Source organism: Canis lupus, chromosome 7 (assembly GCF_011100685.1).
Source record: "Canis lupus familiaris isolate Mischka breed German Shepherd chromosome 7, alternate assembly UU_Cfam_GSD_1.0, whole genome shotgun sequence".
In the NCBI taxonomy this organism is placed as follows: Eukaryota; Metazoa; Chordata; class Mammalia; order Carnivora; family Canidae; genus Canis; species Canis lupus.
This window is the reverse complement of record NC_049228.1, coordinates 64529404-64546037: the sequence shown is the minus strand read 5'-3', so window position 1 is coordinate 64546037 and position 16634 is coordinate 64529404. Positions and strand designations below refer to the sequence as shown.

The following is a 16634-nucleotide window of genomic DNA, read 5'->3' as shown; positions in this document are numbered from 1 at the left end:
ATGCGTGCAAAGTGGGATCCAGAGCTTTACCTTACATCCCTGACGTTGCCACATGCCCTCAGCCCACCTGTCCTTGCCACCACGTCTCACAGCATTCTGAAATAAAGAGGCAAGGAATGATTTTGCTTCCATTTCTCCTTGTCTCAACAAGCAGCTTCCACAGCTGCCCTCCCTGCAAAACACTCCAGCTCTTTTCTTTTCCACTCAAGTGACAATATAAAAAGTAGGCTCCTGTCTACCTGTCCTGGCTTTCAAGGCCTGGCTCCAGGGCATTTGCACCACTCTCAGCCTTGGCATTCAGCATCTGAGTGGCTCTTTGGCACCAGCATTCAGTTAAGGTATCTGTAAGCCAGAAGCACTGCGTGTTTGCTGAAAGAAACATGGACTTTGGTTCGACAAGCTGCCCTTGCAACAATAGCACTGCCTGTGCACAGTGTCCTTCCCTCCCAGCCAGCTAAGAGGAGAAGAGTCTACACAGTCTAAGTCAGGCCATCTCCAAGCTTCTCTTCTGATCACACTTTTCTTTTTCTGACAATTTTAGTTGGGCAGGGCTGTCTGTACCCTCTTCTTTCTTAACTCTAGACCACTAGAGTCTTATGTGCCACCATCACTGCTGCCTCCCAAAATAGGGAGTTATCCAGTAACAGTCATTTTTTTTGCTGGGTTGTCTGATTGCATTTAGTCTGAGATTCACAAGAAGAGAGCAGGTATTATCCATCAGGGCTTAGGAACCCTCTGATAGTGAATGCAAATTTGTGTGCGTTGGAGAGAGAGAATATGAATGAATGAATGAATGAATCAATCAATCAATCAATCAAACCTTGAGTGACCCATAGTTTATCCAGCTTCCCGGAAGAGTCTCTGACCCCTTTCCAAAGTTTCCATCCACCGCAGTGGAGTGATCACTTTAAGCAGAGTGGTGGCATTTTCCATTTGCACCAGGGGCCTGGTGATTCAGAGAATACTGGCTTCCTTATGAAAAGAATTTCTTCAGGTATCAAGTGGGGAGGAAGACAGAGGGGATGGGGTTGAAACTGGATTGATATTTGACCTGCCAGTAGGCCTTGCAGGTAAAACTGACTGTCTTTTTGGGTGTGCTGAGTGAGATAAAGGGAGTCCCACTAGCTCCCCTTAGCCAATGCCATAGTAAGAATAATAATAGCAAATTCTTGTATGTGTGCACGACCCTGTTCTAAGGCTTTTCCAGATATTATTTTATTTAATTTTCACAATAATTCTACAAAGTTGAATTTATGATCTCCATGTTTACAGAGAAGTAAACTCAGCTGTAGAGAGGTTAATTTGCTCAAGGTCTATATCCAGTTAAGTAGCCAAGTTGGGATTCAGAGGTAAGCTGCCTGCCTCAAGCGTGTGTTCTTAATTCAACACAAAATTCTGTACTTGGTTCTAAGCAGATATTTTATATAAGACAAACTTAGTGGGAAATAAAGTTAGATTTCTCTTTTTCAGGATGGTCCCTTGGGTAAGATATTTTAATAGGTATTGTGGGCAAGTTAATGATAAAATATTTCATATCAGATTATCCTCCCAATGTTCTGATATAAAGCACATTTCCTAGTACTCTCTTTAGAAGCACAAAGAAAGATCAGCGTGTGGTTTCCACCAGGCATCCACCATGGAACTCAGTGATTGAGCTACGAAGGAAGCCTGGTGCCCACTTCCTCTTCTCTCTTCACCTGGTGGGGTGGTGAGCTTCTTAGTTCTGCTGGCAGCTCACTGCTCTTCTCTGTCAGCCTGTGTTTTCCCCTCCCCTCTTGTGGTTCAAGTGCACAAACATGTGGATGGCTCCCCCCTCCCTGCAGAGCCCTCCTTAGAGCCCAGGCACAGGGTTGCTTGCTGCCTGCTGGACTCCCTGCCAGCCTTGCCCACTCCAGCATCCACTCCAGTGCTCAGGCTGGACGACAAGGGTCTTCCTTGCCTTCCCCCCACTTCTGTCTCCTCATCCAGAACATTACAAGCCCCAGCAACCTCACCCCAAAATAGCTTGGGACCCATCCCTTGTCACCATCCCAAATGTCTTTGCCCTACTTTAGCCCCTTCTTCCTCTTGACTCAACAGCTGGCTGAGGAATTGGTCATCTTGATTCCACCCACCCCCACACACCCAACCATACTCTTTCTTGCTTAAAACTTTTCAAGATGGTGATTCCTTGTCCGAGAGCTTGCCATGTGCCAGGTGCAACCTCATCTACCTCCACAGGGGTCCTGGGAGGCAGCAGCTAGCATATCCCCTCTCACAGATGAGAAAATGAGGCCTTAGCAAGTTAATAAGATGCTGTATCTGTCGTGTTCCAGAGCTGATCAGTACTCCGGCCAGAGGGTCTTCAGTGCACAGCACTCAGCCACCTCGCTCCATTGCCCCTGAACAGTGTCACAATGGCCAGCATCTCCATCCACATGAGCTGCCTCCCTCTTCAGTTCATGGGCCAGCTTTCTCCACTCATACCTGTGCTCCGCGCACACACCAGGCGGTTCCCCTCTGGGTCTTCTGTCTGGAACACCCACCCCCACTCCTACCCCGTGACACTTTGTCCTTTTAGGCTCAGCTCAGGCATCACTGCCCCCAGGGAAGCGGGGTCACAGTTGCTTTGCTACAATGCAGGTGGACTTCAGAACCGTGCAAGAAGGATGATAAAAACTTTTGCTTCCTTGGCTTTGAATACAGGTGCAAGCCCAGAATCACAGGGCGGCAGTGTGACCGGTGTGCTTCCGGGTTTTATCACTTCCCGGAGTGCATTCCCTGCCATTGCAACAAGGATGGGACCGAATCAGGAGTCTGTGATCCAGGGACCGGAGTTTGCCTCTGCAAGGTAAGACGGAACGAGCCATGCGAGACATCAGCCACTGTCAGTGAGGAAGTTCTTCATGTTGAGTCAATATATACAAATATGTGGGAAGTGGGATTGACCTGCAATAGATTTCCACAATGCATGTAGCATTTAATGGTTACTAGCTCGTTTGATAGAAACAGAAGGGAAAGCCCCTCTTACCCTTTGGAGAATCACAAAACAGGTATGGACCCATTCCAGAGAAGTTGACACAACCCTTAGTTTACAATTTTAAGAGGTTCATAGGTGCCCTGGAAGCTTATTTCCAGCTTATGGACCCCAGGTTAATAATAATCTGCTCCAAAGGGTTCTGCTAAGTGGTATGAGGATTCCTAAGTCCCAGCAGTTGTTTGAGATGGTGGTAAGTGGGATGAACCAGGCCCGCCTATATTGTGAATCCACATGGTTCTATTTCTCTACCTTCAAGGGCATCTTGTGAAATTGAGCAAATTCTCTCTTACACTTGAGCATGGTAGGTTTAAACAATTAATGTGATAGAAAAGCTTATCAGTTACATAGCTTTTCTTCTTTTGTTAGCATCTATGTTGTAACGTCTTATATTGGCATCTAATTTGTGTAAGTACCTAATCTCAATCAGTGAAGTTTTAGAAGAAGTGATCTCTTGTTTCGTGTTTTGTTTCAATAGGAGAATGTGGAGGGTACAGAGTGTAATGTGTGTCGAGAAGGATCATTCTACTTGGACCCAGCAAATCCCAAGGGTTGTACCAGCTGCTTTTGTTTTGGAATAAATAGTCACTGTCACAGTACCCATAAAAGAAGAGCTAAGGTATGCAAGGGATTAGAATTTTTGTTTTTATTTGGTACCTCTGAATGGGGGAAGAAGTGGATTGTCATGAAGTATGAAGGGCTTGTGGAGATTTTATATCTTATTTTGTTGAAGTGTTAAGCTTTGCCCTCGCCATTCCTCAGCACACAGTGTTTTTTACATAGATGTTCTCATGCTCATTCCCTCAGTCTTTCAGGTCTGCTGAGTGTTTTGGACTCAGTAGGGTCTTCCCTCACCACTCCCTATGGAGTAGCTGCCCCTGGTCACTCTATGGGCTCACCCTTCTTTGTATACTCTACAGCATTTATCCCTCCCTGACATATTATGCAGTTAGTTCTAGAAATTTTTAATTATGTATCTTCCCCCAACATTAGAATGTAAGCTCCTAATACATTCCTGATACCTACAACAGGATCCAGAATATAGTAGGTGCTCACTAAACACTCATCAGCTAAATGGAGTTGGTCCTTCTTCCCTCTCACTTCTTCTTATTTGCTTATTTTCTTTCTGTTTTACTTTATGTCTCTCCTGTTTTACATGAATATTTAAGTTAAATTTCTAAATTATTTACATGGGTTTTTATTTATTATTTATTTTTATTGGAGTTCAATTTGCCAACATCTACCACAACACCCCGTGCTATATGGGTTTTTAAATTAGCTACACAAAACAAAAACTTTTGATGCCTTCATTATTATTATCCAACAAGTATTCAAGGAGAGGTTATTTTATGTATTTCATCCCAAAAGGAATGTAGGCTTGTAGTTGAGGAAAAAAATTACTTCACAAATCCACAGAAAAGTTCTACCTCCAGGGGAACCCAGAAGCATTATTCCTAACCAATGTCTTATCAGTTCCTTCTTTCTCCCCCTTATCATTTAACTCTTGGCTTCCTTTTTATGATCAGGGAAATACTTGGTTATGAGGATTTATTTAGAGAAAAATAATGATAGCAGGCCACTGTATTCCACCTCACATTTGCTCTCTAAGGAGTTCATCATTAAAATGGTCTCACCATCCCTGTTAGTATTCCCACACTTACTAAATGTCAAGAACCAGGATGTGTGCTGGGATACAGAGATAAATCCCACATACATATGGTCACCGCTGTCTGAGAACTCCTAGTTGTGTTGGGTCAAGGGAGGCAGTGCTGGGTGAGGGTTCTGAAGCTCTAGAGGAGGCATATAAAGGAAGCCTCTGGAGCAAGGTGGCCGCCCCATGGTTCTTTCTATTCTGCATAATTCAGCCATCATCAGAGAAGCTACAGGCACATGTTTCCAACCTTTGCTCTTGTGTTCCAGTTTGTGGATATGATGGGTTGGCGCCTGGAGACGGTGGACAGAGCCCACATCCCTGTCTCATTCAACCCGGGCAGCAGCAGTGTGGTTGCAGATCTCCAGGAGCTGCCCTCAACAGTCCACAGTGCATCCTGGGTGGCACCTCCTTCCTACCTGGGAGACAAGGTAAGGACGTCCTGTTGTTCTCCTGAGCCCTCGCTGGACCTCCTTCATCACTGCGTCAGCATCATTTCCTGTCTGGAAGGAAGCAACAATAAGTTCAGGTTACTAAAACTGATGAAATTAGATTAGCTACAGATGCAGAAAAGATGCTGTCCTCCCCTGGGAGGAACCTGGTGTGAATGACCCTCATGTACCCCCACCTGCATGAGCTCCCCAGCAAAGGAAATCATGCACCATGTTTTTCTCCATTTTTGCTAAACCTTTAAATAATATCTGTTGCAGATGGGACATATGTGCTTTTAAATGCCAATGCTAAGAATTCTTTGTTTTAAAGCAGAAGAAAGGTTTTCCTTGTCAGGAAAACAAAAGCTGAAAAGTGACTCACAAGCTTATTAAAAGAAGCACCAGATCCAGTGGCAGCTCGGTTGTCATTAGCAGAATCACATGCAGTTAGCGAGACACTCCTCGGGGAGCTTACAAACGGGTTGCTCTTCCTTTCCTGCATAGATTGTCATAGCCTGGCCCACTACACTCCTTTCCAAGGACAGAAGTTGGGCTTCTGTAGAAACATCATCAGGTAACATATGTACCTGGTAGCAGAGGATAGAATATTAGAGAAGGTATAAAATTCATAGGGCCCAGCTCAGGTGGCACCATAGTCTCTTAAATATTAGGGTTTTGTCAGCCTGAGATCTCTAATTCTATCTCCTGGTTGAAGGACTTTGGGTTTTGGCCTTTGAGTGTGGGGAATGTTGCTCCTCTCATCTATCCCTCTCCTACACGTAACGCCCATCTTCACCTCCACATGGTGAGCCCACGTATGGCTTACCTAGTACTATGCAAACAATTACCCCAGAACCGTGCAGCTTAAAGCAACAGTCATCTTGCCCAGTTTCTGTGGATCAGGAGTTGAAGAGTGGATGGGTGCTCAGAGGGTTGTGAGCAAGATGTCAGCCAGCGCTGGAGTCACCAGAACTGGAGGGTCCATTTCCAAGCTCAGTCATGTGGTTGTCACAGGCATTCCGTTCCTCGCTGGCTGCTGAGCCAGGGTGTCAGGGTCTCATCACATGAGGCCTCCAGGCGCCGCCTGAGGGTCCTCGTAACATGACATCTGGCTTCCTCTAAAGTAATGGATAGAGAGAGAAAGAGAGGGGAGAGAGAGAGAAAAAAAAAAAAAAAACCTCAAAACAGAAACCACAATCTTTCTATGACCTAATTTCAGAAGTAACATACCCTTGCTTCTTGCCATGTACTATTCATTAGAAGCCAGTCACCAAGTCCAGCCCACACTTGAGGAGGAGATTTAAGCTCCCCCTCTTGAAGACAAGAATATCAGGAATTTGTGGACATATTTTTAAAACCACCATAGCCCATCAGAAAGGCCATATTTAATCTCCAAAGGATGATTTAGGATGTTACCTCAGAATACTTCTAGACTCTAAGATCATAACCCTGTGACTTCGTCAGGTTATGGATTCTAGGGAAGTTCAATGAATCAAGGGCTCGGAAATGCTGCTCTCTCTCCCCTGCTCCATGTTATTTGTGTTTTTCAAGAGGGGCATTTTGTCCTGCTCCACTCGGAAGTGATATCGCCTCTTATTTTCATCTCTCAATTACTCCTTTCATGATCGGTTTTTGCTTTCTGGGTCAGAAGTATCAACACCAGAGGTGAAGTTGCTATCACAAAATCATGACCTCATGCCTCCATCATGATCATGCTGCTAAGGTGACATTGAGAAAAGGTCCCTATACACTTGCTGGAGCAATCAGACATGGCTTAGGTACCAGGGAATGTGTGATCATGTAGGAAATATTCACCATCTGCTCTCAGGGGGAGTTTTTTTAAAAAAATTATTTTTAGAGGTTCATTTTGTGACTGATAGATATTAACCAATTCTCTCAGTTAAATAAGAAACCAATGGTCTACATTGGGATAGCTGTAGATTAAATGAACACTGGTTTAGTGGTCATCTAGAATAGAAGGATCTTACTTGTATCTGTGTGACTGATATTTTTCTTTTTAACAGAAGCATCTTCTTGCTTATAAAACTCAGTCGTGTTCATGCTAAACATTTTAAGTAATATAAAATGGTACAAAGTAGAAAGTTAAAATACCATCTTCAATTCTTCACTCTCAAGATGACCACTAGGAGGTGGATTGTATCTTTCCAGATCTATGTGCCTGTGTGCTTTTTAAGTGGGCTGATGTTGCTATAGGCTCTTCTAATGCTTATGCTGTTGATCTATAATTGCAATTTTAGGTTTCTTCATATGGTGGTTACCTCACCTACCAAATCAAGTCCTTTGGCCTACCTGGTGACATGGTTCTTCTGGAAAAGAAGCCAGATGTGCAGCTCACTGTAGGTATCAGAGTGCAGCCTGAGGGGCTGGAAGTGGCAATTGTAGTTGGTTGCTGATCCAGTTTTGGGACATCTTAATAAATGGCCTATAAAAGATTAGATTAAGTCATTTCCAATATTTTGTAGAAATTGAAAGGGAAGTTGAGAGCAGGTAAGCCCCCCTCAGGATCCTGCTTCCCCTGGTCATCCAGCCCCAATGGCTTCTCTTCTGTCTCCTCCCAAGGAATGTCACTGTATCTCACACTTGCTTCTCATAAATTGTTGCTTCATGTTAAACTTTGTTGAATGTCTCGATATTTTTTAAAAAATATTTTATTTATTTATTCATCAGAGACAGAGAGAGGCAGAGACATATGAAGAGGGAGAAGCAGGCTCCCTGCAGGGAGCCCGATATGGGACTCAATCCTAGGATCCCGGGATCATGACCTGAGCCAAAGGCAGACGCTCAACCCCTGAGCCACCCAGGTGTCACCATTGTCTCCACCTCTCAATTTAGTCTCACAGTAGCTTTTGAGACCCTCCTGTTGGCAAGGCTCATTGCTGGGCTCAGAAAGGACAGGTGATCCCTGTCCTTCACAAAAGCGTAATCTAAGAGGGGAGGCAGAAGAAATATGCACATAGCTACAATCCACTGAACAATATGCATTTGAGGTGAAGTTTGAACAGTCTTGTGACTCTGTGAGAGCTGGGGTCCAAGTGGGGGCTTACGTGGTTGAGAAGCCCTCAGAAGGCTTCGTGGAAAAGGTTCATTTTGAGCCAGACCTTTAAGCATGGGCATGGCAAGAGCACCCTTCCAGGGGCAAAGAATAATATAAATCAAGGCAGGGACACCTGGGTGGCTCAGTGGTTGAACGTTTGCCTTTGGCACAGGGTGTGATCCTGGAGTCCTGGGATCGAGTCCTGCATCGGGCTTCCCGCAGGGACCCTGCTTCTCCCTTTGCCTATGTCTCTGCCTCTCTCTGTGTGTCTCTCATGAATAAATAGATAAATCTTAAAAAAAAAAAAAAAAAAGATAAGCCAAGGCAGAGGACAGTGCACAAGGGACGACCTGTCCAACCAGGCTGTATTATCAGTGATTCTCGAGTCATAGGAAACAAGCCAGGAAGGGTTGGAAAGAAAAAAGATGTTTAATACTGTGCTAAGGAATTTGAGTTTATGTAGATAGTAGGGAGCCAGTTTGAGTTTTTGAGAAGAGAAGAAAAGTGGCACCTACACACTATAGACCAGCCATGTAATCTAGAACTGTAATCTAGATAATTCCTTGAGGGTGGGGTCAATGTCACATTCTGCTTTGAATCTCCCACAGTGCAGGGTCCAGTCTCTTAAATACAGGTTGAGGACCCTGAGTCTTAACTTGACTCTGTTTCTGGTTTTTGTGCTGTGGTTAATGCAGTGCAATGACGGCTTCCTGAAGGTTTCCGTTTGTGTGTCATTCATGGTAAAATAGGGACTAGCAAGCAAGTCTCACACATCTTGTCACAGCTGAGAGCCTTGCATTCTGGTTGATTTGTGTGTTTAGGCACTGCTGTGTTGTGTTTTGTTTTTGCTGGCACCCAAATTTGTTGAACTGTTGTTTTAAAAACTACAAGGAAACTTTGTAAAACATCTTGGAAATGAAGCATCAAATATTTTAGAGGAAAAATAGCTCCACAATAAAAATACCATCCTGGCAGTGCTGTCTTTCAGTTTCCTATTTTTTCAGAACATCTCAAGTTTGGGCCATTAGTATACCAGTATTTATTGCCAAAGAGTTTATTATGCAGGTGGTTGGAATTCACAGAGAAGTGATGACCAGAATTTCTTCTCAATTCTACCTCCAAACATGGAAAATAATTTAGGCTTATGAAACATTCACTCTGCTGCTTTGTTCCAAACCACTGTAATTAAAAGCCTATAGGGCATGTTTCTTAAAGTTTTCAATGATTTGTGATCACAGATCATGGTCTTCTTTCTGAAACCCCAGCACTAGTGTATGAAACCCTTTTGGGCTTAGGGCTATAACAAAAGAGCCAGGGCTATTGTGTGTGAGTTTGGGGTGGAGGTGTTGATGATGGGTGTTGACCTTACTGTTGTGACCTATTAGAGCCCCTGCTATGGGGAGGGGAGTTCAGAGGCTGAGAGTGAGTAAGGCTGGAGCCCACAGGGAGTGGGGGGTGCAGGACTCTTCCTTCTCCACATACTCTGAGGCTCCCTGTCTATGCAGCCTGCACTGTCCTGCCAGTCTTTCTGCCCACCATGCCCTCCTCATGGACTCACCCACCAAAGCAGTTTCTTACTACTACACTCTAGGTCCTGTCGGCAATAATGGAAATGCACCTCATACATTGACTGCAACACATGGTTTTGGTGAAATTTAATTAATTAATTAATCAATTAATTAATTAAGAAAAGAAATCTGTCTTTTTAGCCACGTTCAGTCAAGGAGATTTTCCTGGTTTTTTATTTGTGAACCTGCACTGCATTAGGTATTATTTTTGTTTCCATTCACTAATCCTTTTGCCAGGCCATTCATTTCACTATTTAGTAGAATCAGGCATTCCACGTAATGCAGATCCATAGAAATTTTGTTCTTATCAATGATAAGCCTTAGAATATCTCAACCGTGGCATTCGTGGTTTTCTTTACACAGGGCCAGCACATGTCCATCATCTATGAGGAACCAAATAACCCCCGACCAGACCGGCTGTATCATGTGCGTGTGCAGGTGGTGGAGGTAAAGGAAAAACAAACATAAAATCATTCTTGGTGATCCTTTTTTGTTCTATGACTAAGTTCTTTCAGGCAATTGTGATTTTTTTATTTTATAAATTTAAAATATTAATTATATTTATGTACTTATAATTCACATATATAAATTTAAAATATAAATTATGTAAAACATACAGAGGTTCATCCTCACAGGGCTTTATTTGTACTATCTGAATGGCTCTTAGCACAGTCTCTTCCATTTTAGAGGTAATTATCTCTGTCTTATAAACCCTGTGAGCTTGTAAATGTTATGATACAACTCCCTCTCATCCTCATGCCTTCCTCAGTGGCCAATAAATGCTTGGGATGAATGGATAGAAAAGCCACAAAAATATCTAACACCAAAATAAATAAGATTAATATAGATAAGAAAGGAAAGCTTATCAAATCATAAGACATTGTATTACATTTACTTGGTTATGACAACTTCTTTAAAATAGTGTTCCATTTTTTTTTTAAGGATTTTTAATTCATTTATGAGAGACACAGAGACAGGCAGAGACATAGGCAGAGTGAGAAGCAGGCTCCATGCAGGGAGCCCGATGTGGGACTCTATCCCAGGACTCCAGGGTCACGCCTTGAGCCAAATACAGATGCTTAACCACTGAGCTACCCAAGCATCCCAATAGTGTTCCATTTGTATTATTAAATATGTCCAATACCTCAAGGTGATACTTTTCAAGCACTTTGAACTTGTAGATATATTTTAACATATCTGTACAGGTCCATCCATACAATGGAATACTATTTGGCAATAAATGAAACAAAGTATCAATACCTAGGATAACATGGATGAACCCCAAAAATAATGTACTGAGTGAAAGAAGCAAGACAGACCACACATACTGTGTGATTCTATCCATATGAGAGTGGCCATGCCAGCAAAAATGGTGGGGTAGGAACCTCCAGAAATTCTCTCCTTCATTAAAGCAATGAGAAAACTGGCAAAAATGGTTAGAATGAACTATTTAGAACTCTGGAAATTGACCATAGGCTTGCAGCAATCTGAAAAGTGTTTAATCAAGAAAAAATGACTGAAACTGTAAGAACCTCAGGCTCTGTGGCAGTCAGCTTGCTCTGTTCCCATCTGCCACTCCTGCCTGCACAGAAGCCTTGAAAACAAAAGCCCACCACCAAAGTGAAAGCCAGTAGCCCAGCAGCCACCAAAAGAGATGGGGTGGCATTGGAGTTTATGCAGAGCCTCACTGCCAGAGAACTGTCATGATTTAACCTGTCTGAAGATTTTCTGGAAGATGCTACTTCCAAAGCTGTCTTTGTTTGACCAGACTTGTAGCTTTCCCCAAAATTAAAAAATTTTCCCCTAGGGGTATTGATGAAGACATTTAGAGATGCTGAGCTTCACGGCTGGCCAAGGTGATGGATTATAGTTGGGACTAATTATAAGCTAATCACAAAACTTAAAATAAAAAGCTGGGAATTACTTATCCATGGGGCTTTGGAAAGCTCCAACACAATCTTGGAAAGGTAGAAGGCTACACATACTCAGGACTGTGAGCATGTTCAAGAAAGGCCTAACAAGACCCTAAGCCATCACCTTTGACTAACCTTGAGGCTCTGAGCAAGCAGGAAGTGAAGGCTAATGCAGAGTTGTTAGCTGCCTGGCTGAGTGTTGAGGGGTCCTTCAACATACACACAGAACCCTTTTGCAATGATTATGGAACTTTGGTTTTAGGAATTTAAAAAAAAAAATTGGTTCAATCAATAGCTGACCATTATACTAACCAAGCAGAGACTTTAGCTGTCATACATGACAAAGAATACAGACTTTACAGAATTAGTTCAGAAAAGTCATTAAGCAAAAACATCAACAATGACAGTAAATATAGCAACAGCAACAAATTCTGGGGAGATAAATAACATTTTCTAAGTTGCCACATTACATTATGCTAAATGTCCAGTTTTCAGAAAAAAAAAAAAGAGAGAGAGAGAGATGAACAAGAACAGGAACCCATGATCCATACACAGAGAGGAAAGGCAATAAATATAAATGGTCCCTGAGGAAGCCCAAACATTGGACTTACTACACAAAGACTTTAAATCAACATACATCAGGGGCATCTGGGTGGTTCAGTGGTTGAGCATCTGCCTTTGGCTCAGGACGTGATCACAGGGTCCTGGGATGGAGTCCACCATCGGGCTTCCCACAGGGAGCCTGATTCTCCCTCTGCCTATGTCTCTGCCTCTCTCTCATGAATAAATAAATAAAATCTTAAAAAAAATCAACATACATCAAAGAACTAAATACCATCATATCTAAAAAACTAAAGGAAAATATGAGAATATCTTCCCAAATAGAAAATACCAATAATGAAATAGAAATTATAAAAAAGAATTAAATAGAAATTCTGGGGTTGAAAATTACAATAACTGAAGTGAAGAATTCACAAGAAGGACTGCTGTGGACTAAATTGTGTCCTCTCCAAATTTCTGTGTTGAAGCCCTGATCTCCAGTTTGAGTGTACTTGGAACAAAGAAGGAATTAAAAAAAAAAAAAAAAAAACAAAGAAGGAATTAAGGTTAAATGAGATCATAAGGGTAGAACTGTGATCTGATAGAATTAATGTCCTAATAAGAGGAGACAGCAGAAAACTCACTGTCCCTGTCCACCAAGTAAGGACACAACAAGAAGGCAACCATCTAAGCTAGCAAGAGAATTCTCACCAGGGACCAAACTGGCTGCCATCTTGATCTGGGATTTCTAGCCTCCAGAATTGTGAGAAAAACAGATTTCTGTTGTTTAAGCCATTGAGTCTCTGGTATTTTCTATATCAGCCAGAGCACTTCACATCCAAGGGTTCTCAATAAGGTCAACACCTGACTGTTCACTAGAAACCATGCAAATCAGAAGGCAATAGGATGGCATTCAAAGTGCTGAAAGAAACACACTGTCAACAAAGACTTACATACCGAGCAATCCTTCAGAAATGGAGGAGGAGGGGCTGCCCAGGTGGCTCAGTGGTTTAGTGCCACCTTCAGCCAAGGGCCTGATCCTGGAGACTGGGATCGAGTCCCACGTCGGGCTCCCTGCATGGAGCCTGATCCTCTCTCTGCCCCCCACCCATAGCCCTCTCTCTCTGTCTTTTTCTTTTTTTAAGATTTATTTATTTATTTATTTATTTATTTATTTATTTATTTATGAGAGAGAGAGAGAGAGAGAGAGGCAGAGACACAGGAGGAGGGAGAAGCAGGCTCCATGCCGGGAGCTGGTCGTGGGACTCGATCCCGGGACTCGATCCCGGGACTCCAGGAACGCTCCCCGGGGCCAAAGGCAGGCGCTAAACCGCTGAGCCACCCAGGGATCCCCTCTCTCTCAGTCTCTTATGAGTAAAGTCTCTTATGAGTAAATAAAATATTTTTTTAAAAATGGAGGAGGAAAGAAGACATTACATTAAAAACAAAACAGAGAATTCAGTGCTGACCAATCCTCCTTATAAGAAATGCTAATGGGAATCTTTAGACTGAAATGAAAGGACACTATAGACAATGACTTCAGTCCATATTAGAAATGAAGAGCACCAGTAAAGGTAACCACACAGGTAAATATAAAAGGCAGTAAAAATATATCTTTTGTTTGTAACTTTTTTTTCTTCTATCTGACTTAAAAGATAACTGCTTAAGGCAATAATTATAGATCTGTGTTGACTGACATACAATTTATAAAGATGCAATGTATATGACAATAACGGCACAATAGAGTAGGGAGTAAAGGAAATGAACAGAAGCAAAGTTTTTGTGTACTATTGAAATCAAGTTTGTATTTATATAAATGGTCCAGCATGGGCAAATAAATCTCTAGAGGCAGAAATATAGACTCCTGGTTGCCTGGGGCTCAGGGTAGGAATAGGTAATAACTATAAATGGGCACAAAGGTTCTTTTTGGGGGGGATGAAAATGTAAAACTACATTGTGGTGATGGTTGTACACTTCTGTAAATTTATTAAAAAGTGTGTACTTAAATAAGGGAATATTATTGTATTTAAATCATACCTCAAACTGTTAAAATATAAACTAATATCATATTAGTATTGTATTTATATGTACATAATAATAGTTACCATTTATTGAATGTTGACTATGTGCTAGGCACTGGGCTGAACACTTTATATACATGATATGGTTTAATTTGCTGTAATCCTCATCACAGTCCTGAGATATTAGGTATTACTATACCCATTGAAGAAATGTAGAAACCAAGTTTAAAGGAGGCAGCAGAATATAAAGGTTAGGGATCCCTGGGTGGCGCAGCGGTTTGTTGCCTGCCTTTGGCCCAGGGCACGATCCTGGAGACCCGGGATCGAATCCCACGTCGGAAGAGGGCTCCATGCAGGGAGCCCCAGGTGGGACTCAATCCTGGGTCTCCAGGATCATGCCCTGGGCCAAAGGTGGCACTAAACCGCTGAGCCACCCGGGCTGCCTGAAAAGTGTAGGCTTTTAAAAACCTTTTTTTAAAATTTTTATTTATTTATGATAGTCACAGAGAGAGAGAGAGAGAGAGAGAGAGAGAGGCAGAGACACAGGCAGAGGGAGAAGCAGGCTCCATGCACCGGGAGCCCGATGTGGGATTCGATCCCGGGTCTCCAGGATCGTGCCCTGGGCCAAAGGCAGGCGCTAAACCGCTGCGCCACCCAGGGATCCCAAAAAGTGTAGGCTTTTATATGAAAAGATGCTCAATATCACTAATCATTAGAGAAATGCAAATCAAAACCACAAATGAGATACTACCTCACAGTCATTGAATTGGCTACCATTAAAAAAAAAACAACAAAAACAGAGTAAAACAAGTGTTGGGGGAGATGTGCAAAAATTGGAACACCTGTACACTGTTGGTAAGACTCTAAGGCAGCGTAACTACTATGGAAAACAGTATTGAGGCTCCTCAAAAATTTAGAGAATGACTATATGGTCCAGAAATCCCACTTCTGGGGTTTTATCCCAAAGAATTAAAAACAGGGTTCTGAAGAGCTATTTGCACACTCATGTTCATTGCAGCACTGTTCACAGTAGATCAGAGGTGGAGGCAACTTAAATGTCTATCGACAGATGAATGAATAAAGAAAATGTGGTATATACATATATTAGAATATTACCTAATCCTGTCCCATGCTAGAATATGATAGTTCTAGTTAGATAGACGCTGAAACGTAATGTGATGACATTATCCTAAGTGAAATAAGCCCATCACAAAAAGACAAATACTGCATGATTCCACTGATATGAGGTATTTAAAGTAGTCCAATTCATTAAATCAGAAAGTAGAATGATGGTTGCCAGAAAATGAGGGGAGGAGGAGGAAATGGGAGTTACGGCTTAATAGGTACAGAGTTTCCATTTTGCAATATGATAAAGTTCTAGAGATCTGTTGCACAACAATATAAATATAATTAACACTATTATACTGTACACTTAAAAATGGTTGAGATGGTAAATTTTGTTGTCATGTTTTTTACCATTATAAAATTATAAATGTATAAAATTTGTAAATGTATAAAATGTATAAATTTTATGTTTATGTTATATATATTTTTTACCACTGTAGAAGTAAAATAAAATAATATAAATGTGTGTGTATGAAAAAAAAGATTTCAGTCCCAATTATGTACATTTAACGAATGATCTAACTGCATGACTCAGTGGCTTGCCATATGCTACTCTCCTATATCATTCTCACTCAGTTTGTACTTGCACATACAAACGTGCGTTTTAAAATAAGTATAACACTGGGAAATCTCATTTCATTTTACTGTTCCTTATTTCCTGCCTTCATTTTTTCCTCTTTCATGTGGCACTCTCTTCTTGGGAATAACCCAGGACACCTGACTTCTGAATACAAATCCATTATCTTATTTTATTTTTTATTTTATTCTCTTCTGTTTTCCCATATGCACTGTAAATGTCTTTCCTTTGACTTGTGCTGGATGTCTGCCTCTCTGAAACCCCTGGAAGTGAACTTGCCAAAGCAAGACCTTACCTCTCTATTTTTACATGTAGGGAAACTTCAGACATGCCAGCAGCAGTGCCCCCGTGTCCCGGGAAGAGCTGATGATGGTGCTGTCTAGACTGGAAGACCTGCGCCTCCGAGGCCTCTACTTCACTGAGACCCAGCGGCTCTCTCTGAGCGGGGTGGGGCTGGAGGAGGCCTCTGACACAGGAAGTGGACGTAGAGCACATAACGTAGAGATGTGTGCCTGTCCCCCTGACTACACCGGTGACTCATGTCAGGTAGGAAGTTCCTCTCCACTGTAAAATTCCCCCGGGACTCCTGTGGCTGGCCCACTGGTTTGCTGCCCAGCACTGCTGGATGGTCTGACGCACTCTGTCCATCGGACAGATGTCTCCTGGGCTATAGCTTCTATCTTACCTGGACCACCCCTAGGTCCAAGTATTAAAAATGAAAAAGAAACATCAAACAT

At 42.3% G+C, this 16634-nt stretch overlaps 1 protein-coding gene and 1 long non-coding RNA gene across 2 annotated transcripts in view; one reads left to right on the top strand and one right to left on the bottom strand.

Moving 5' to 3' along the window:
* Positions 1-16634, top strand: part of LAMA3 (laminin subunit alpha 3) — a 249900-nt gene that overhangs the window by 157046 nt on the left and 76220 nt on the right. Inside the window, 6 exon segments of the mRNA XM_038543644.1 lie at positions 2686-2830; positions 3495-3635; positions 4937-5098; positions 7357-7455; positions 10085-10168; positions 16213-16443. Of these exon segments, the coding sequence (XP_038399572.1) occupies positions 2686-2830; positions 3495-3635; positions 4937-5098; positions 7357-7455; positions 10085-10168; positions 16213-16443 (862 nt within the window).
* Positions 4212-16336, bottom strand: LOC119872599. Its single transcript, XR_005362556.1, has 5 exons — positions 16193-16336; positions 7409-7541; positions 5925-6216; positions 5481-5685; positions 4212-5170 (listed from the first exon to the last, which is right to left on the bottom strand). It is a non-coding gene; the product is annotated as an uncharacterized LOC119872599 (long non-coding RNA).